Source organism: Crinia signifera, chromosome 5 (assembly GCF_055691185.1).
Source record: "Crinia signifera chromosome 5, ASM5569118v1, whole genome shotgun sequence".
Lineage (NCBI taxonomy): Eukaryota > Metazoa > Chordata > Amphibia > Anura > Myobatrachidae > Crinia > Crinia signifera.
This window is the reverse complement of record NC_139221.1, coordinates 139,896,903-139,921,050: the sequence shown is the minus strand read 5'-3', so window position 1 is coordinate 139,921,050 and position 24,148 is coordinate 139,896,903. Positions and strand designations below refer to the sequence as shown.

The 24,148-nt window shown below is 38.8% G+C and overlaps 1 protein-coding gene across 2 annotated transcripts in view; it reads right to left on the bottom strand.

The window, feature by feature from the left end:
- LOC146080614 (cadherin-10-like) overlaps nucleotides 1-24,148 on the bottom strand; it is a 397,974-nt gene that overhangs the window by 58,402 nt on the left and 315,424 nt on the right. For both annotated transcript variants that reach the window (XM_083188085.1, XM_083188083.1), the window contains 2 exons: nucleotides 16,660-16,913; nucleotides 13,104-13,240 (listed from right to left, as the gene is read on the bottom strand). In XM_083188085.1, the coding sequence (XP_083044211.1) occupies nucleotides 13,104-13,240; nucleotides 16,660-16,913 (391 nt within the window). The remainder of the gene's footprint in view (nucleotides 1-13,103; nucleotides 13,241-16,659; nucleotides 16,914-24,148) is intronic.

The following is a 24,148-nucleotide window of genomic DNA, read 5'->3' as shown; positions in this document are numbered from 1 at the left end:
TGCCGCTCAATCTACCAGCTGACTGACTTAGGCGTGAGAACAAGACACTGTTCCTGACAGAGACGCTACTTTTGACTATGGTGAACTAGACGCTGTTTCTGACTACGCTACAAATAGACGCTGTTTCTGCCTACAGTAGTCGCGGGTACACACACTACGCTGATTGTGACAGGGATGCTTACGCTGACTACGTACTGCCTACGCTCATTACACTACGCTACTTCTGACCTACTATGCTGACTACGCTGGTCGCGCGGAACACACTACGCTGCAGGGCTGCCGCGGGAACACGAGGCCTATTCTGAAAGGGACGCTACGCTAAGTACGTAACTGCCGCCGTGAAACTAAACAGGTTCCTTCTTTTAAATTTAAACATATTTGAAAAAGGTAAAACTATGTGAATTGCTCCAATTACACATTTTCTTCAGCCAACTGTATCAAAAAATTCAACACTTTAGGACTGGTGCATTTGTATATTGTTTCACACTGTAAAATGTAACACTCCACACTTTGGAGACTGAGGGGTAGATTTATGAAGCAGTGATAAGGGAGGAGAAGTGATACAGTGCCTGGTAATTTATCACCGGCCAATCAGCTCCTATTTTAACCCAGCCTCTAACTTATCAGTCAGAAGCTGATTGGCCAGTGATAAAGTACCATGCACTTTATCACTTCTCATCCCTTATCACTGCTTCATACATCTACCCCTGAATACTTTTTGATTTATTTCTTAACAGTTTCTTATATAGTGCAGCACATTCCATTGCGCTTTACAATTGGAAACAACTGTGATTAAACAAACTGTGTAGAAAGAAACCGACATACTGTACAGTATGGACTAATTCAGATGTAAAAGCAAAACAAAAAAAAGTTATGTTGCAGCCTGGCAAAAGCATTTTGCGGTGCAGGTGAAGCAGGTGCACAATGCACAGAGAGATGTAAATTTGAGAGGGGTGTGTGTCAAACTCAAATCTTACTTGCACTGTAAATAAAACTGTCCAGAATTAAAGTAACCATTACTTTCACCATACACAAAATAAATATACAGTATTCCGATTTTTTAATCAACTCCTCAAACCACATCCAATGTTTAGCAGTTTTCAAAGTCACAAGCTACTACCACTTGTAGCTGCATTATGTGATTTGTAGTCTAAAATATATTTGTATTGGAAAAATGACTCTTTATTCTGTACAGATTTAAATAAGCCTTGAAAAAATATGTCATTTTGACCTCAAAACATCTATAAAAGCCTTGTCAGTTTTTTATTTCATTCATAGAATTCCAGATGAGAGGGGAGAAAAGAAAGGATATGGCAGTTCTATTTATTCACTTCTATCTTATCCCCACTGCTTGTTAAAGTCCACCAGAGGCTAATGCAAGCATTATGTTGGTGGAGCCTGCCTCCAAAATCTAATATAATTTATAACAACTTACATTTACCTTTCCAACACAGCAGATGCTGCAACCTTGGGTAATTTAAATGCACTGTTATAGAAACACATAAATGGCAGTGAACAAGTCACCAGTCAGTGTCACAAATGAGACCATAGCTAATTTCAATATAGTAGAAAATATGTAGAAGAAGCAATATACAAGGCACCATTGAGTGTCAAAAGTAACTGCAGGCAATAGCCAGTAGTCAATATCAGTATACTGCAAAATACATGTTCTGTACTGTAGATGACTCAGTGTACAAATCACCAGTACTGTAAGTGTCATAAAAACACCACAGATTAGACACAGGAGTTAATTTAATACACTGCAGTAGGCAATGTTTCTAGCGAGAGATTTTAGCCAGATGAAAAGACACATGGTAATATTTTCACTAATCTATCCTGCATTAAAGAAACAGTGGTCATATGTACCTATGATTTTGGATTAATTTAGCATGATTTGAATTCCGAGTTTAATCCTATTTTACAGGTAAAGTATTATTAGAGTGTGAATTATTGAAGGAAAATAAAAGGGAAAGAAAACTAAGCTAGGATTATGGTAAAATAATTTAGTGAGTAAAAAGATTTAGGGGGGTATTCAATCTCCAGACGGGGGAAATAGCGGTGGGGCCCTATTCAATGCTGTCTTCCCCAACAGCATTGAAAAGGGATCTCGGCAGAACATGCCCGACTTTACAAGCAGTTAGGCACGTTCTGCTGAGAAGTTCAAGGCTGCAGCTCATCAATTTCCATCCGCATCTAACGGCCATGCCCCCTTTTTGGTGCTTGTCAGGCTGGGACATGGAATCCCGCCTGCTGAGTTGACGTTGAGCCTACTGAGAACGCGACCAGGTCATGGCTGTTGGGCCAGCCTGACAGTTGTAACACTGGATTGAATACCCCCCTGGATTCATGTTATCATTAATTAGAAAGTTATAGAAGTTACAGGAGGATGTGACTGGTAATAAAATGATAGTAGTTCGATTTTTTTTCTATTTGTGTTAAGGGAAAGCTATAGACAGAAAAATGGGGTGCTTTAATCATATATCATGGCCCATTCCATCACCTTCGGTAGAATGGTGGCAGTTTGTCATAAACAGCATGCATTTGGAGATTGACTGCCACTATCTGCACCACCACTAAAGCACAGCGCCCAAATATTGTCTTCATCACAGAACTTACCATCTGTAATTAACATTAGAGTATTAAAAAACAATAAAAAACAAAGCAATGACTACCAGTGATGTTCTATGTGATACAGCAATTTAAAACCCACCCAAAAACTTTTCAAATATTGATTGCTCTATATTTTATTCAATCATTTCAATAAAAATATAACTTGAGTCCCAAAGAATCTGTCTTTGCCTTAAAAGTAAACACAATGGTATATTACTAGGGAGTCTAACTTTACTTGGTTTTGTGCAGTTTAAACAATTTACAGTATTTAAAAATGAGTCAAATATTGTGTTGAAAAATGTTCATAAGCAAATAGACTTCAGTTAACTATATATATGCACACAGTTGCTAGACTGTCTGCAATCGAAAGATAAGAATGTATTCTATAAATTACTCTGCATAAATCAATTGAAATAGAGGTACTGGGGCCAGCGTCTTTGCAGGTATTTTATTGTTTTAACTCATGTTTCAGTCACATTATATCATCCTTAACACAAGCATTCTTCCAATCTATTAGACAATAAACTTGAAAACCTTGTAGAAAACAAGATATAGGCATCCAAACATCCTTAATTGGATGTGTACTTTCAGTGTCCAAATCTATGAACAAGCAATATGATATGTTGCTTTTACAAGACTACCTTATAAGTGGGATATCCCTACAGCTCATATTTATTTTATATTTATTAAACTCCAACAGGATCACCTATCAGCCTGTTATTGGTTTTTGCATTAACAAAAAAAAGATGCTGTCAATTATGCCTACATCTACAAGCTTATCTAAGCCGCATGAGATATTTTCTCATTGCCCTTTGGACAAGTATTGAAAAAAAATAGCTATGTCTTTTCACACACAATCAATTGCCTGAACGATTTTAATTCCACAAGCAGAATTGCTATATTTAGTCAGTTTACCAATTATTACAGTATGTAACAGAGCGCAAAATGGGCACTGTATTCATTTGGTTTCCTAAGAAAGGAAAGCCTTAGTTCAGATGACATGCTATAACATTCTTCATCATTTTCAAACAAGATTGGCTTAGGGTTTTTTATTAAAAAAGGCATGATCCTGAGCTCCCTGCTACATGATTTGTCAATATAAATGTCTTATAAGTGTAAATATTTTAGCTATCTTTGCTATATACAGTAAAACATGTCGATTTTACTGATAACTCTACAAATAACAATTGTCCAGACTTTCGAGCTTATTATATTGCACATAATCACTTGCCATGTGCATACACAATGTGGCAGTGGTTATGTGCCCAAGGCTGTGACTAGTCGCAGCAAGAAAATGGTCCAAGATTCCCTATGGAAGTGGGTGCTTTTGCACATTCCCACGTGCATTCACGGACACACTATTCACAGAAAATGAGATGTGTTTAATGTGGTTCATTTGCATGACAAAGAAGACATATTGGCACTCCTATTAAGAAGTGACATTTCTGCACATCACTATCAGTCCAAGATGTTCTTTTTTAATGATCCTAAAGGAAAAGTCATATACTCTAGCTCTCCGTACACTGTCATAGTAAAGTTTAAAAGGCTTAATTTAAGATGTATCCTTTATATATACACCACATGATTTATTAAAAGTATGATTTATTAAAATAATTATTTATTAAAAACACAGTCCAATAGTTTTACATATAGTCAAACTAACAGGGGGCAAAGTGAGGAGAGCAGCTTTAAGATGATTTTCTACAAGGCACAAAAAAGATTATATAGTGAATATATGTGTTTGCTTGTTATCCTTTAACCTAATAACAATATGAGAAAAATGTTGAAATGTTGTGAAACTGTCTGGTCCCTTGTCCCAGTACCCCTACCCCATTGTTGGTTTGCTGTTTATTACTGCTGCTTGGATTGCCATTGCCTTGACAAAGATCTGCACCAGGACCGAAACCTCGGCAGCCTATCGATTGGATTAAACTCTGGACTTATACTTTCATGGGAAGAGAAGACTGCTGAGTGCTGTTTTTTCTCTCTTGGGATTTCTGGGTATGTAATTGAGAGAGCTGACTCATTACAGTACTCTCTAAACGGCACCCCAGTGGACACCTGGGTAAAGGTGAGAGTGCAGGGCTTTAGGTTTCATATATATATATATATATATATATATATATAGTTTGATGGGGGTGATCCGGCTCTCCCTGTATGTAAATTGTCTGCGCCGGGTGCCCGCTCCAGTGAATGAATAGAAGGCAGGGGGGGGAACAGCAGCTGCTGTTCCCCCCCCCTGCCTTCTCTCTCTCTCTCTCTCTCTATATATATATATATATATATATATATATATCCCTGCATTAGTGGTTACCCTTTGAGAAACGCGAAAAAGCGCCGAAACGGCCCGTCAGGGGACATGCTTGGCTCTATGGCTATTTTGTTATGCTGCTTCTATGGTGAATAAGCTGCTTATGCCTGTTTTAAAAAGATGAGTATCATGCTTACCTGTTGCTATTAAAACTGCTGATTATCACGTTACATTGGATGTGCTGGTCCTATCTTTTGGATGCATCTGTGCAATTGAAGACAGACTGTTTGATTTTATGACCTGGCACCCAACATTGGTCTAATGTATTTATTTGGCCTATTTTTATTATTTCGGCCCTGTATACCATCACAATAGATTTGAAGTGATACAATAGTGATGCAATTGAAATGCAGACTTTCATATTTAATTCAAAAGGAGGAATACAAATATTATTTCAAACATTTAGAAGTTGAAATGAATTTTATACACAACCCCCTATTTTCAAATGTATTTGGACACATTAAAATAATCATAAATAACATTTTTAATTCTTTGCTAAGAATACTTTGCAGGCAAAGATTGCATGATGTCTGGAACTCATGGACATTGCCAAATGCTGGGTTTTCATGTTTGGTATGCTTTGGCAGGCTATTTTTGCAGAAGTCCTCATTTATTGTTAGTTGGTTTTCTGCCTTTATTACTGTCTACAGCAAGCGAAATGTATGATTGGTAAGGTTAATTTCAGGTTAGTGTCTTGGACAATATATAATAATCCACTTCTTTGCATTAACAAACTACCAGATATGCCATCAAATTAACTTTTCTAAATGTAGTTGAATCTGAACAGAGTATATCTGTATACTCTTCAGAAATCATCTGGCTGCTTCTGCCTTATGTCACATCATCAATAAACACTAGTGACCCAGTTCCATTGAGAGCCATGCATCTCCATGCCAGCACACTGCCTACACCATACTGTATTTAACAGATGGTTAGTAATTTTTTTGTTGTCCAACTGTTCCAGGACTACAGTATATTGGCATTTTTAGATGTTTTTATTGGCAACTTCTAATCTGTTCTTTCTATTCTTCAAAATATAAACAGTTTTCACTATGTGTATTTGGTCTCATGAAGTCATCTTTATGATAGACATACATAATGATATTCCTACCTCATGGAGAGTATTCCTCACTTGGATGTTGTGAATTGTCTTTTCCTTACCATGGAAAAGATCCTGTGTCCATCCACCACTGTGGTGTTTTTCGTAGACTTCCAGGCCTTGTTGTGTTGTGGAAGTCATCAGTGAATTGTGTTTTTTTCTTAGAAAGTACCAACTATTAATTTGACAACTATCAATTTTCCTTCTATGTCTCTGATGGATATTTTTGTTTCTGTATGGTAAAAATGGCCTCTTTCAATAACATTGTGAGGCCCTTTGATTGCATGCCGTAGCTACTTAAGAACAGCTTCCAAATACAAAGACTCCTAACGTTTTGCCTGGATAATTGTTAACAAAATGCCAAAAGAATAGCCCACACCTGTCCTGGAACAACTTTTATATCAATTGCCCAATTTCTTTTGATCCCTTTTAAAAAGAGGTGTCTACTTTTTTAAAGTAATTATTCAGGAACCATTCCTCCAATTCTGAAGTGAATACACTGAACTTTAATACAGTCCATTTTATAACTGTATATATTTTGGTAAAAAGTTAAAATACCAAAAATACTGTCAGTGTCCACATATGCATTTTCTTAAAGGGGTTCTGATTGCTCCAAAAATATAATTATTCAACCAGTCAGTATCTACATTAGTAATAAGCAAAGCTGTGGAAAATAGTAAATGTAATACCACTGCACAAAAGTGGAAACAAGAAAGACAAAAGCAACTACCGACCAGTGAGATTTACATCAGTAGTAGAGAATTGATGGACCCACTCTTAAAACAGTTATAGATTATCTAAAATCTAGTAAATTGCAGGATCTTAAACAGCATGAATTTACTCATCAAGATCATTTCAAACAAACTTTGCTGACTGGATAACTAAAGCAATACACTAAAGCACTAGCCTCCAAACTATCAAATGTTTCCTGAAAACTCACCTCTCCAGGCAAGCCTATCATATTTAAGTACCACACACATAACCCTCAGAGGCACTTATGTATTATATAGCTTCCCTTCTGGACTTGCAACTTAGTGGGACTGCTATGCTTTTTCTGGTGCTTGTCCTTGCGTTTCCCTCCTGTTTTCCTATAGATTGTAAGCTTGCAGTAGGGCCCTCAACCTATACAGTATGTCTGTCTGTTGTTACCCAGTTTGTTCTATCACTGTCTACAATTGTAAAGTGCAACATAATCTGCTGAGCTATATAAGAAAGTGTAAGTAAATAAATAAAGGGGGACATAGATATAGCTCATCTAGACTTTAGTAAGGCTTTTAATACTCTCCCTCATTGCAGACTCCTAAAAAAACAACTCAAAAGCATGGGCCTGGATATTAAGATGGTTTTGTGTATAATATCTCAGTTGCAAGACTGAAAAAAGAGAATTGTAGTAAATTGAGTGCATTCACAGAAGGAAAATGTTACCAGTGTAAGAATATCCTTAAAAATAAATATGTATCAAACAGGATTTGAGGTAACAATATAGTTAAAAATGTGCAGACTAGATTGTCTTATTGGTTCATAATCTGCCATCACATGCTATGTATGGAACTGTATATAATCCTGAAATACAGAGCTGTGCAGTAAAAGTAATCTCTTGAACAAAGGTTTAGCCCTTTTGCTCCATGGGAAATATATGTCCTCTGTTAGCTCACCTTAGGACACCTGCATTACAGATTGACAGGTATACCACCCTAGTTAAACTTCACACCTCTTTTAAGTCTATAAATTTTAAATTTAAACACATCACCTACAGTAAAACCATGTGTACTTGTATATAGTATACTTACAGTACATGTATTTTAATCTCTTTAGTATGAATTGAATTTTATATATATATATATATATATATAGTAGACAGGTGGGGTGTGCTGCAGCACAATAACGGAGACTGATCAGCAAGTTTGGTAGTAAAAAAGTTTACTCAGTGACATCATGCATCTCGGTGCCGACGTTTCGGGGTCCCGTGTGCCCCGTTTTCAAGGAGGGAAGAGATACAAAAAAACACCCTAAGGTGCTTACCTTAAATAGTGAACATGGAAAGAAGTCCTCCACCTCTCGGCGGCTCCGATCGCCTTCCGGGAAGGGCGGGCTCAGGGAGGTTGCGTCAGCGTCGCATCCGCCCTCCTCCCGTCGCCCTGCTCTGACTCACCGCATCTCCATGGAGATGGACGCGGCGTCCCCTGGGCGTCATCATTTGCCGGCCGAGTACACCTATGTGATATATAAAGAGTGATATACAATTAAAAAACATGTTATGAACGATCATTCTAGCACACAGTTCAACATGGATAGTTATAAGTTCAAGCTCAAGACAGTGAGCCCCCTGGGCCTTAATGAGAAAATCACGTGGAGTGTGTTCTGAGAAGATACGGACAACCACTCCGCCAAGGGAGGCACAAGGGACAGCCAATGGTCTGTTACCCACAGACACACATTCTATATCCAACCCACCTAGTCCGTCCACCCATTTTTCCCTTTTCCCCTTTGGCCCCTCCCTTTCTCCCCCTTCCCCCCCCCTTCCCTCTTCTTCCCCCCCCCTCCCCCCCTCCCCTTCCACTTTGGCCACACATACACCACACTCCATTCCAGTTTACACGACAGGCAATAGGCCCATCCCCTACATCAGCCATAGAGTGTGAAGAGGCTGTCTTATTTCATATAGTTTTTTGATACACTGCTTGCTTTGGTTTAATCCACATACAGACCCTATTCCGGTTCCCTCTGCATTCCACACATTTCTTCCACAGCAATCACTACAGAAGCCACCAGTACATACACGTTAGCTTCAACATATAAAAAAACACAGGTAGAATGTGACAAACAGTCCCCCGGCCAATCCATACACACTGTGCCAACACCCACCCACCCCGTGAGCCAGTCATATAGCAGACTCGCCCACCCCCATCATGATACAATCGACACGTCGACATAAAGCTGCCAGAGTCGATCCAGACACTAACGGACGGAACTGTATAACAAACATGCTTTCCAAATAACGCAACATCATAGACTGCGGACTTATAACTATCCATGTTGAACTGTGTGCTAGAATGATCGTTCATAACATGTTTTTTAATTGTATATCACTCTTTATATATCACATAGGTGTACTCGGCCGGCAAATGATGACGCCCAGGGGACGCCGCGTCCATCTCCATGGAGATGCGGTGAGTCAGAGCAGGGCGACGGGAGGAGGGCGGATGCAACGCTGACGCAACCTCCCTGAGCCCGCCCTTCCCGGAAGGCGATCGGAGCCGCCGAGAGGTGGAGGACTTCTTTCCATGTTCACTATTTAAGGTAAGCACCTTAGGGTGTTTTTTTGTATCTCTTCCCTCCTTGAAAACGGGGCACACGGGACCCCGAAACGTCGGCACCGAGATGCATGATGTCACTGAGTAAACTTTTTTACTACCAAACTTGCTGATCAGTCTCCGTTATTGTGCTGCAGCACACCCCACCTGTCTACTATTTGCTACTACGCTGCAAGCACCGGAGCACTTAAAACCTGGAAGCAGGAGTGCCGGACCATTGCTACAATCTATATATATATATATATATATATATATATATATCCTCTCTCACGGCGGCACTCACAGTCAAAATAAACACAATAACACACTGTATGTGTTCAACGTTTCAGTGCTGGTGCACTTTTATCAAGAACAGTGTAACAGGCACTCTGTGGGAAACAACATCACCGGCTGGGCTGAACTGGTCCAGATCCCTTAAAAGGGATGTGCTGGCCAATCTGCCACTGCCGCTGGACCAGCCCCCATTAATTACTAATCCCCGGCAGCAGGCCGAGCATGCGCTGCTCGCTGTCCCCTGGTTGCTAGTATACCGCCGGGCACCACGGCCTGCTTTCCTCAACTCCTGGCCGGGCGGATCTGACATCATCCGTCCGGACACCGCTGAGCGGAAGTGCCCAGGACACCTTTCTAAGGGCTCCCGGGCACTGCTGCAGCAATGCCGCAGCAGCACAACTGTCAGCGCTGCTGACACATATATAAATTTCTATATCTATATGCGGATCATCTGGCCGGCACTCCTTTTTGCCTTGCTTGCAGCTTGCCCCGTGCCTTCCAATAGTTCCCCAACAGTATATCAGGTACATACTTGTATCCTCTCTCACGGCGGCACTCACAGTCAAAATAAACACAATAACACACTGTATGTGTTCAACATTTCAGTGCTGGTGCACTTTTATCAAGAACAGTGTAAAAAAACAAAATTCAACTTGCCCCCATAAATAGCAGACAAACACTCACAAGAGACGTAGTTTCCACCCGCACTGGCACGTTGCTGGTCGCACGGGTCTGACGTCATACACTTCCCCACATGTGATCCTGTTGCTATGCAACAGCTGTAAATATACGTGACAAACATTATTGCATGTGAAATAAAATACATCTATAAAAGAATACATTGTATAATAAACACTGTGCTCAATAAGCGGATAACGAGGACATTTAAGAGCTTCACTGACCATATTATGTATAATACTGACTATTATGTCTGCTCCGCTGTCTATTCAGTCTATCAGGTGTATATATAGTACCATCTGTACCCTTAACATTATCATTTCCAAACTTAAATGTAACAGTATTGGTACTCTTATTTGTATATAGTGCTATCTATCACAATTCTAAGATATATAGGACAGACCGAGTATACAATGCCTCTATTTTCTTGCTGACCTCAGCGGATTTTCCCCTTAATCTATAAAAGTGAATCTAAAAAACTGTTCGTATCTACCCTGTTCGCCCTGTCTGTTAAACATATGCCAATCCAACTTAGTCAGTATTATACATAATATGGTCAGTGAAGCTCTTAAATGTCCTCGTTATCCGCTTATTTAGAACAGTGTTTATTATACAATGTATTCTTTTATAGATGTATTTTATTTCACATGCAATAATGTTTGTCACGTATATTTACAGCTGCTGCTTAGCAACAAGATCACATGTGGGGAAGTGTATGACGTCAGACCCGTGCGACCAGCAACGTGCCAGTGCGGGTGGAAACTACGTCTCTTGTGAGTGTTTGTCTGCTATTTATGGGGGCAAGTTGAATTTTGTTTTGTTACACTGTTCTTGATAAAAGTGCACCAGCACTGAAATGTTGAACACATACAGTGTGTTATTGTGTTTATTTTGACTGTGAGTGCCGCCGTGAGAGAGGATACAAGTATGTACCTGATACACTGTTGGGGAACTATTGGAAGGCACGGGGCAAGCTGCAAGCAAGGCAAAAAGGAGTGCCGGCCAGATTATCCGCATATAGATATAGAAATATATATATGTGTCAGCAGCGCTGACAGTTGTGCTGCTGCGGCATTGCTGCAGCAGTGCCCGGGAGCCCTTAGAAAGGTGTCCTGGGCACTTCCGCTCAGCGGTGTCCGGACGGATGATGTCAGATCCGCCCGGCCAGGAGTTGAGGAAAGCAGGCCGTGGTGCCCGGCGGTATACTAGCAACCAGGGGACAGCGAGCAGCGCATGCTCGGCCTGCTGCCGGGGATTAGTAATTAATGGGGTCCAGCGGCGGTGGCAGATTGGCCAGCACATCCCTTTTAAGGGATCTGGACCAGTTCAGCCCTGCCGGTGATATTGTTTCCCACAGAGTGCCTGCAGCACTCTGTTGTCCCAGTCCTGCTGCATTCCCGTGCTGATAGTCTTGTCCAGCTGTGGTCTCATAGTGGTCCAGTCTATTTCCAGCCATCATCTTGCTGCTGTCCACATCCTGTCCTGGTCCGGTCTCAGTGTCCAGTCTTGGTCCGGTTACGGTGTTGTCTTGGTCCAGTCCCAGCCCAGTCTTGATCCGGTTCCATCTTGGTCGGCATATCATCATCAAGTCCTGCCAAGTTACTCCTGGCGTGCACGTTACCATCCTGTGCCACCGGAGGATTTGGTCCGGTCACGTAAGTGCTCCAGTGGAGCCCGGTTCCTTATCTTTCATTTCTGTGGGAAAGCTGCTCGTTATCCTAAGTTATTGTTATTATTATCCTAGTCCAGCTCTCTGTGATTTGGAGAGGCTCACGGTTGTAGGCTCATGCTTGTTTTGGGGTACCAATTTTGAAGGTGTACCATATTGTGTTGGCATGTGTTTTGTTTGGTGGCATCCCATTATTCCTTGGTCCGGTGCCTGTGACTCAGTCACACTCCCCATCCTAGGCCTGGTGCCGTTAGCCAGGGTGTTTAATCCAGATAGGCCCTGTTAGTTAGATCATCCTCTTGGTCCTGTCCCTGACGGTCACCGTAGGTTTGTATCATCCTAAGACCTGTTTGCATCGGGTCGGAGCGCGCTTAACTCGCTCCTTCGAACGCGGTGGCTAAAGGAGAAGCCTAGCACCTCACAGCCTATGGTCACCTGCCGGGGACGGCCAATAGAGTTAGAGTAGGGTTTTTCAGTGACCGTTCTAAACAGCGGTCCCGGCTGAGGGCTATGCCCACCACCACTGCTTGCACGCACCCACACATGTTACAGATATGCTTATTTCCCTATATGTTTTTACATTTTACAACAATGGAAAATATTATAAAGTTGCTCAAGCTTCACTTTCCACTTATATTAAAACATTGAAATACAGAAATAAGATTTTTTTCTCAAAGTCAAAAGCTTTTTTATTCTACAGTTTTGTGAAAATGGTTGTTTGATGAGAGCAATTTCTCACAACATCAGGATAATAGTGCTTCTTCCTGTCACACATATGTAATGATCAGTTAAGTAGAACCTCTAAATAATGTGCATTAAGGTGAAGAAGGATTAAAATAACATTTAAAAAGACAGAACTTATAGGTCATTGTCCCAAAGGTTACATGTGTGCCATTTAAAGACTGGCTGAAAATAAAAAGCTTTGGAAGGAAACTATAACATTGACAATCAAAGAGAATCAAAGTGTGACCTGAGGGAAATTCTCAATTTCTGTACATACTCAGACAGAATGTATAAATAAGTTGTTCATTTGAAGCACATCATTTTTAAAATATTATGGTTGCAGAACAGGATTTTGGCGATTAGAGTAATTGATGATAGCGCAATGAAGAATACACAGTAAACAAGTATGATTATGAAATAGCTTACTAATTTCCGTAGCGATAATGCTAAGATTATGCCACTGGGATATTTCACGGTCCAAAGGTTTTGCAGTATAAATTGATCCATTTCCTGAGTGTATATTAAAAATTCTGTCAAGGTCAGTATGGCGATCCAGAGAAAACCTAATAAGAAAAAATGTTTATGGGATAGATTTTACTCTCACTGTAATGTATATTTAAGTATTTATAACACATATCTAGCTAAAATATATATGGAATAAATACACATACATTTTCACAATATGTTCCATATTATTTTATATTTTTACAACTGCATTTCCATTTTCTGACATTCTATATGCTATTTGCTCTATTTCTTAGATGCATCATTGTATAGTTTTGGATCCTGTTTTATTCTAGTACTGTGGTTTGTTTATGACTTCTGGGGTAGGAACTGTTTATTTAAATTGCAGGTCTGGCCTGATACATACTCTGACTATGTGGCTTCATGAGCGCCAGGGGATGAGGGTATTGCTGCAGTCAGTGAGTCACTGTAGCTTACACTGTACCCTTCCATCTGCAGCTATGCTGGAGGTAATCAAGCTCTACCTCCTTACTTTTACATACTCTTGTGGGCTCACTGGTGGTAACTGCCTGGAAGGGGTCTCTGGCACTCGATCTCCACTGCTGGACTCAGCTGTGGCTGAGTTTTCTCTCTCTTTCATTCCACTGCTGGCTCCTCTGTTTGGCTGTTTGGGGATCCTTTGTTGGGCAGCATGGGCTTTCCTCCTTATGTCTCTGCTCATTGTACTGTACTTGATGTCTTAGTTTCACCTAGAACTGCCACTCACACATACTTAAAATAACATACCCCTCTGACTCCAGGACCCATATGAGCCTTATACAGGTATTAAAGATGGTAATTCCATTAACATATGCCCTGCTGCCACTGGCCATCTACTGCACTCTTGCCACATCAATGTCTAATAGTAGCAGTGCACCCAGCTCCCTCTTCACCAGATGCAATGCTGATAAAATACTTTACAGAGGGCAAAGCTGCATTTGCCGGCCACAAGCTCTCCATCCTCTACTTATCTTCTGAGTTGGCACTACCATGGCATAATGTGTATAGGAGACTTTACTGTGGTATAATGCATATAAGCAGCCCTACTCTGGTGTAACATTTATCAAGGTTTCTACCATGGAATAATATATAAAAGGGGCTCTACTGGTTGCTTTAATGTATATATCAGGGTAATGCTGTATGGTGTAATTCCAATGAATCCACATACCTATATATTACATTAAAGATCACCAAAATCTCACCAAAATATAAATTTGATTACTAAACAAATTAGGCTCCAGATGGCCCTGTTTGATTGGTTCTTTTGGTCCTTGCTTATGACACCTATCCTAAAGAGAAGCTACTAAAAAGTAAACTTTTAACTTAGTCTATTTTTGCTATTGCAGCAGATGTCGATCATAAAGCATCCAAATTTACCAATATATGATAAACAGTTTAGAATATTAACGCTGTTACAAATTAAGGGGCCAGCATTAAATATGTTAGTCATTTTTATTAATAGTACTGTAGGCTTGCTAAATTATGCAAATACGTTTTTATTCAAAAATCCACATGTATTCCGACTGTGAGGACATTTCAGATAGTCAAAATATTGAATTCTGACTGTGAAATTTATGTTGAATAGGCCAATATTCTGAATGTCGAAAACAACAAAATTGAAAATCCACCACAGTACTTGAACTGCTCTGGATAGGAGGAAAAGTGTTAAGGGGCACCATTAACAAAGATTGAAGAGAGAAAAAGTACCAACCAACCAGCTTCTAGCTCTCATTTTACATGGCATATTTCAAAAATGAGAGAAACTTTATGGGAGGGGGTTAAAGCATAAGAATATAGGAATCAAAATGATTTGAAAAAGGAGAGTGAGCCATAGTGCATAATAGGGAATGAGGAAGGGAAACGTTTGGGCTGCCAACCTGTATCATAATATTATGCAAAGTTGCCTACCCTTCTGTATTCTTCAGGAGCCTCAATGAGATAACAGCAATCTCCTCTGATTCCCCGATGAGTCTAACAATCTCCCGGATTTTACCTACCCCACATTATGCAGCTGTTACATTTTTAGAGACATATCAGAGATATATACCTTCAAATAAACAATGCAATAATCCCTATGGTTTATGCATTTTAAATAAAGTTTCTTGTGGCCACTTATGTAGAACGACTTGTAAAACATTAAATGAACCAGCTCTAATAGGTATCAGAGTCTTTAACAAGATCTTACTAACTGCACTGAGGACCATCTATATTTGGATGTAAGTTATTTTATGAAACACCTCTCATATGTAGCAGTACACATCTGCACGTATAGGTGTCATCTTCTCAATCTCCCTGACATACTTTTTAAAATAGGCAAGTATGGTTATAATGGCACATTATAATAACAGCATTTTCCACTTGAATTATGTGCTAAAATGCAATACTAGGATATATCACAAAATTAAATAAAGCATAGTTTGCTTTCTTGCTGGCTTAATTCTATTAGGTGTGACTTTTTCATTAAAAAACACTTCTTATTTGTCTTGGTCTGGAGTCAAATTGTCAGTGATGAAAAAGAAACATGTATAATATTGCCCTTGTCACTGTGCATTGTCTTTTTATTAGCGACGCTGACTTTTCCTTGTTTTTTGTTTTGCATTGTAGGACTAGGTTACAGTAAAATGCTACTTGCACAAAAACGAGAAAGGAGCAGTGATCAGAGCCTTCTACAGATATATAATACACATACAACAGACATTAAACACACTTACACTGTAAGTGTAACTCTTATGTAAATTTCCTTATGTATATCCAACATGAAATATTCCAACTGAAATGACTCCTCCAATTTGTGCATCCAAAGTCTACTGCAATTGGTCGGTAGAAATATCACTTTACTGGGCAGAGCCAGACCATCACACAAAGGGATAATGCACGTCAGTTTCACACCAGGCAAGAGTGGGCAATTTTAGTGGTTGTAAAAATAATTGTAAAAGTTTTTTTGAATTTTACTTTAATTTAAAACTTAAATACAGATCTTTGATGGCTTTGTACTGCATCAAGATTTTGTGTCTTATGGTAATAATTCTATGCGAGAAAGAAATCCTGGACTAAAAGGAAGTCCCCCTCAGTAGGATATCAATGAGGATTCATGTTTGGAATATTTGCTTTTCAAGATCATAAAGTAACAAATTGAAATTGTCCAACTAAAATAAAATATATTTAATATATTTTAAGTATTGTTAAAATATGTTTAGCCTAACTATGCACATCTTAATTTCATAAGTCCTATTTACATCAAAATGTAATGATATATTGGCAAATAGTATATTGAATAGAGAGAACACCTTCATTATGTGTACTCTCTCTACAATATACATTATTCTTAAGAATAGATTACTGTACATATGTTAATAGAAAATTAACACTGACTAATATAAAAGACAGAACTAACTGTAAAAAACATAATTACAATTCTTAGGAACAAATATGACATACATATTGATATTTGTGCAACATTAAAGAAATTATGCAGTACCTTATAGGGCTTGAAATAGTGTCAGGATCTCTTGCCATCACAGTTCCAATTATCGTCCCCAATTCAATATCTTCATGCACCTTAAAACTATAAGTAGATCGAGCAAACATTGGAGGCTCATCAGCATCTTCCACTGATATTTTCACAGTAGTAGTGTCTTTAAAAGGTCCAAGATAGTGAAAATGTGGATCCACATGTGTATTCTCAACGTCCACTTTTAAAGTATACAACCTTTTATTTTCGTAATCCAATTTCTGTATTTTAGATCAAAAAAATTATAAATTAATTAGTTTGAACACACAAAACTGTACACACATTTTTTTTGCTGTCACTTGCTTTCTTTGAAATATTTTTAACATGCTTACAGTTTTTACATTTTTTTAATTTATTTTTTTATTTTGAGGTGTATCGACTAAATGTATTCATGAAGTATTTGTCTACCAAGGAAAAACTGTTGATTATACATCTAAATTGTTATAACCTATCAGATTTACTGGTATTGTTGTAAATGTTACTTTATTTAGTATTAAAAATTATCTTCTGCTGTGTGTATACAAAATGAAATATATATATATATATATATATATATATATATATATATAGAGAGAGAGAGAGAGAGAGAGAGAGAGAGAGCGAGAGAGAGATTTGCTTAACACTGTGGACAGAAAAAAAAATGTCTCTCAAGTACAGGATTTTCAGCTTTTAGAAAATTGGTCTACTTATTTCCCCTGCAGTTAAAATGGGAATTGAAGCTTACCGAAGGACTGGAGGAATAGCAACACTAGCAGACAATATCAAGTTAAAGATTACAAAAATGTTTTTATCATCTCACTAATGGACAATTCTGACAGCTCAAGCACAGCATTCACTTAACAGGACTGAACATCTCTGTTCATTTAGTTTTTTTCTCAATTAGAGAACTAAAGGACTTTTGCTACTCCAATGGGTATTAGCCAGAAGGTATATGCTCGCACAAATACTATGAGGTCATTCAGGTTACCTATTCCTATTCCTCCAGTGAGCCCTTCTTGGTAAAGTCTTTGGTCTGTTAATTAACTGTGCACATGGTCTCTAAAGGCTAATCTCTATCTCAACTGACAAATGCAGGGCCACCAATTGATTCTAAAGTATTCGACTGCTAAATTGTACAAGATTGTGAATTAGCACTAACTGACATTTATTGCGTAACTTTTTTAATTAATAGTATTGGAGTATAACATACAGAATCTGTTACCTCCCAGGGTAGGGATCTTATTTAGAAGCGAACTGGGTACTTATGTAATATCTGGGCTCCCGTTTTTCTTATGAGACCACGTCCCCTCGCGGGGCTCGCTGCGCTCGCCACGCTTCGGGCACAGTGGCTCGCTGCGCTCGCCACACTATATAAAATCAACTCCATGCGTAGTTGGATAGTAGGGGTATGAAAAAATGGGGTGCATTTAACATGGGAGCCCAGATATTACATAAGTACCGCGAACTGTTACAGGATGGTAACTAATTACACATTAGCTCAATAAATAAAAAATAAATAAAAAAATTGGTTTTGTCATATAGGAAAAAGCTCTGTAAGAAACTATATTTAGATAATAAAAATCTCAATAAGTTGAAATGCTGTTATTATTATTATTATTATTATTATTATTATGATGGTTCATAGATCCCCATGTTTACTTTTAGATTTTAATGCAGATTCATATTTCTTAATAACCAAATCATACATTTATTATTATTATTATTATTATTATTATTATTATTATCATCAGCATCATCATTAGCATCATCATTATTAATAATAATAATAATAATAATAATAATAATAATAATAATATATTCCACATTGAGACTAGTGGCATGCTTACCTGCTGAAATATTATCACTAACATTACAAATATTACACTAATATTGCAAGTATTTCACTCTAATCTTTCAAACACATAAATGCAAATATAAAAATTACACTGTAATAATGACAAAACATAATTTATTATTTTATTTATTAACAGTTTCTTATAGAGCGCAAACATATTCCACAGTGCTTTACAGCGATTATTTGAACATTCACATCAGTACCCGCCCCATTGGAACTTACAATCTATATTCCTTACCACATGTACAGATCGAGCATCTCTCATTCAGCGCCAGCCTGACCCCCTCCACCGGCGAGAGCTGGTGGAGAGGCTCCCCAACTGACGGGGACACACAAGCGTCACGCACACACGTCACCATCACATGACGGGCAGGGAATGGGGGGTGTGTGGGGCTGCGGGAACTGATGAGGGAGCAGCGGGGAAGCAATGAGAGGCGGTCATTGGATCAGATGAAACATGGTGCACATGCGTCTTGTGCACTGGATGTCCAAATCACAATGGAAGATGGCCAGTTACATAGAAATGGACTGGAATACTTAGAATATGCAAAAAATATGGAGATAAAACCGCGCCCTCGGACCACCGCACAGTTTCCAATTTCCACTGGGGGTGAGGTGACCCCCAGTTACTGTTTTTATTGTTACTGTGCAATATTATGTATTGGAATTTTTTTACCTTGGATCTTTGTGTGCTGAATACTTTTTTTACCTGTTGACTATATTGGAATACCTGATCTTTGTTCCTGTAACTGGGAGGATCTGTACCTGAGGATCAAAAGATACCTAATATATGTGCATATAGGACATAACTAAAAGGTAAGCCCTATTTCTTGGGGAAAGGGGGACCGTCCGAGAGCCTTAAAGATACCTTTATGTGCACATAGGGCAGGGGTGACAGGTCAGTAACACAGATTGAAAACATTGTATGGACATTCTGTGATTATATCTCTCTGATATGTCTCTCCCTGTCTTATTCTGATTGAAACTCTCAGGTGACCGACGGGTGATCAAGAAAAGGATAAAAGGCATCCCTCTACCAGACAGCGCAACAGTTGACACCATCTTGTTCAAAGACATGAATACTTTACTTCTTGCCTCCAGCCATCACCCCCAAACTGTTAAAACAGGGTTTTGCAAAGTCCAAAAGATCCAAAACAGCATGGTTTTACTGCAGGAAGATCATGCCAAACAAATCTTATTGTCTTTTTTGACTCTGTGACCAAAATACTGTACTAGATGAAGGGGAAGGGGGGGGGGGGGGCGTAGATGTGGCATATCTAGACATAAGTTAGGCATTTGACACTGTCCCATATCGCAGGCTGCTAAATAAACCTGAAAGTGTGGGATTGGATTAAAAAACAATTAAATGGATGAGAACCTGGTTGCAGGATAGGAAACAGACAGTTGTAGTAAACGGAGTATGGAGTGCATTCTATTCACATGTTACCAGTGGAGTACCCCTGGGATCTAAACGTGGACCAGTGCTCTATAATATCTTTGTTAGTGACACTTGAAGGGAAAGTATGCCTTTTTGCAGATGACACAAAGATATGCAACAGTAGACACACCGGGAGGGGTAAATCCAATGACTGATGATCTAGGTAAACTTGAGAATTGGTCAAGAGCATGGCAACTACAGTTTAGTGCTAAAAAATGCAAAATTATGCACTTGGGACTCAAAAACCCAAAGTCTCAATATAGTATCAAGGGTACTATAATGGAAACTACTGAGGAGGAAAGAGATCTAGGAGTCACTATTTCAAATGACTTAAAGGGAAGCAATGTAGCAAAGCAATGAGGAAGGATAGTCAGATGCTTGGTTGCAGAGGGAGAGGAATCAGTAGCAGAAAAAAAGAAGTAATAATGCCACTTTATAGGTCATTGGAATACTGTGTCCAGTTCTGGAGACCATATCTTCAGAATGATATAAATACATTAGAGAGTGTACAAAGAAGGGCAGCTAAAATGGTGCATGGCCTACATCACAAAACTTAGCTGGAAAGACTAAAATATCTTAACATGTATAGATTGGAGCAGAGAAGGGAAACGGGGGACATGATATAAATCTTCAAACATATCAAGGGTTTTAACATAGTACAGGAGGGAAATTTTCTTCAAAGGAAAATAAGTAATAGAATACGATGACATGCACTGAAACTGGAGGAAGGTAGGTTCAGGGGAAATGTTAGAAAGAATTACTTCACAGAAAGGGTAGTGGATAAGTGGAATAGCCTCCAATCAGAGGTGGTAGAGGCTAAGACAGTAGAACAATGTAAACATGCTTGGGATAGGCATACTGATAGCCTTACAAAAAATATCCTTACAAAGAAATGTGCATTAAAAAGGGTTGAGATTACCTGAAAGATAAAAAAGGGGCAGACGGACTAGATGGGCCAAATGGTTCTTATCTGCCATCAAATTCTATGTTTCTAACTCCCTTTAATATACAAATAATCAAATAAGTAATGGGGTTTTAGTTCATGAATTGATCGATGCATTTAAGCTTGCAGCCCATCCCCAACGGACCCCATTTCACTGCAAGTCCTACTTGAACAACAAGTCTCTTAAGAACCTGGCAACTGCTAGCGCAATAGCTAGTGTGAAAATGTGCTTTTTCCCTTCTTCAAAGCTGAACTGCCAAATACCTTATGGGTTTAAAAGGTGACAAAATCACCAAAACAACTCCTGAATTAGCTCAGCTGTCACAGGTTTAAGATAAATGAGCTTACCTGGGGTGCATGAGAAAGCTATTGGTTAACTAAAATTAAAATTTAATACAAAAATAAGAATGGCGAGTGCGATGGTATCCTGTATATGTGTGGATACTGAGTGCACAACCAAGCACTCAGGGTAGAACAAGAAATATGTTGCTTTGGTGCCTTCTTTAGGGGGATGCCCCTTCAAATTCTGCTTCAGTGGTATAAATAAACATATTTATGCACAGGTGCATATATTAATTTGAAGAATATAACTCAATAATTATTTTTGGGGGATACACTAAAAATGAATGATACTCCTGAACATACTGTATCAGGGCATTACTGCATATTTTGGAGATAGCGGCAGCTGTCCATTTATTGTTTGGAAAAGTACAGTAACTGAGAGATGATACATTGCAGTGATAAGAAATCATTAATATTGGTTGTACACTACAAATAATAATAATTATGCTCCATAAGGGAAACAAGACTGCACTAATCACTGGCAATACTACTCAAAACTTCTGTGCACAGTATTTATAATTTGAAAGTCAATCCATACAGTACTTAATTACTTAGTGAACATGGTTGGCAAGCCATTCTTTGAAGAATATACTGATCTTCAACAAATAATAATTACCCTACGTGTATACAGAAATGTACAGTACCTATTGTAAAGCCCCGTACACACGGGGGAGATATATTACTCAGCCATATATTGCTGAGCAATATATGGCTGAGCAATATATTGCTCAGTTTCTCCTTTTCATCAGTAAACAGAGATGGTCGCTGATGAAAAAGAAACTGCCGGGGGGAGCCCGGCAGTGGTAATCAGCTGGTCGCAGGAACAGCGATCACTACAGGGGTAAAAACGGGAGCGCGCACCCGGCGATATATCGCCGGTGCACACTCCCATCGTGGGCAATATGGTCGCTTAGTGACCATATTTCCCGCGATATTACACAAAATCGCCCCCATGTGTACTTACCTTTAGACAAGCAAAATTACCATTAGACTTTGGTCTAATACCTATGCTTGGTAGGATTCGTACTGCATATTGTAGCCAAAGATTTGACTGATATACAAGCTAATAATCAGCTCAAAATGTAGGTTTTATTTAAAGAAAAGGAAACAAAGTCAATATGCTAACATATAGTAATTAAAATAAAAGCAATCCAGGAGCAATAAGTGATCACATATTGTAGTCATTGCTTTTATTTTAAAGACAATTAAGGGTATCAAAATAAATCAAGACAAATGCGCTCAGGTTGCTTACAGCCGAGCCTATAGGAGCAATGATATAAGTAATATAGGTCAATGGTAACAATATCCAAAGATAGATCCATATTTTTGAGAGCCCTCAGAATTATATCTCCAGGTCCCTAAAGCTGTTTATTACATTCTTGTCACATTCTTTTCTTTTATTTCTAACCCCTGTCACTAGGGAGGTTTCATTCAGGTCAATATGCTATGATAATATTTTTCTGTTTTCATACCTCTCTGAAATTGATACCTTTAAATATTTTATCTATAAGTGTTGTAGCATACCCTATTTAACGATACGATTGCTAGTAGCTTCAGGGATCAAATTAGTAATTAATACAGTAAATAAAATAGATTTATGAGGTTATGTATATTTTATTTTCTTCTAAAAAGATGAAAGATAACTACAGTACTGTGTTTCACTAACTATTTTGCTTTCCTGTGAATGATACTGTACAAACAATTCAAATGTACTTGGTGACTGTATTTATCCTCATTATTATTTCTTAATTGCATGGTCAGTCCAGTATGGAAGTGTAATTAACTGATTCTAGATGTATTCTTTTAGAAAAATCTATGTAAGCTGAACAACAGGATTGGATAAACTGTAATTAAACCTGGGGCCTAGAGGTGGTGATTAATGATGCAAACTTAAATCTAAATGGTAGTGTAAAAATAAAGTATTCAAGAGTGCTAAAAATTATGTAAATGGAACATGGAGCCCTATTCAGGCCTGTTTTCTGGGCTGCAAATTCACACACACACACACACAGTAAGGTACGGTACATAGAATATTGTCTCATTATATTATAGAAAATCACAGTGTATAGGTGTTGCTGTAGGTGTCCGTGGTGCGTGATGTTCTCCTCTTGCATGCTTAACCCCTTAGTGGTAATCCTGAGAATTTTGTGGGCTATGCCTTACTGCCCAGACTGGCAAGCCCAGAAAATTCTTGGGATTACCGTTGGTTAGAGCTGGGCAGTGCCGCTGAGCTGATTGCTAAAATCAGCTTTAGCGCTGCCCAGCTCCGGCTTGTCAGCGGCGCGTCCCCTTCCCTTCCCATCTCCCTCCCCTGGCTATGTGACAGTCTATGACTGTGCGACGACATCATGCCAGTTGCCGGAGGCAGGGCTGGGTTGCCGGGGGCTGGGCAGCGGCTGATACACAGTTTAGCAGCACTGCCCGTACCTGGGGACACAGTGATGAGTTTTTTTTTAGGGAGCCCTAACCAGATAAAACTCTCCCAGTGGGGGGCACTCCCTAAAAAAAAACACCACTGAAGGGGTTAATAACGGTCTGCTGTGAGGTCACAGTCATTCTGCAAATTACATTTTTCATGGTAGCTGGAGGAGTGCCAGGATCGCAGAAAAGTACTGTAGATCAAATACTGTAATCATAAATTAAAGAGAGCACAAATGGCCGAGTTTCAATTTAAAAAAATATTTTTTTGGTACCACAATATAACAGTAAATTTAAAGAATTAAATCATTCATTAATAAAAACTCAAGTTTATTTCAAACTTGGCAAAGACACTAATAAAATGGAACATTTAGCACCCTTCTGATAAGAATTAAGATTTTTTTTCCTGTTAGATACAGAATAATAACCCAGAAATGATTAAATTGGGCAATAAATTCTAATTAGCGAGGTTTCCTTTAAA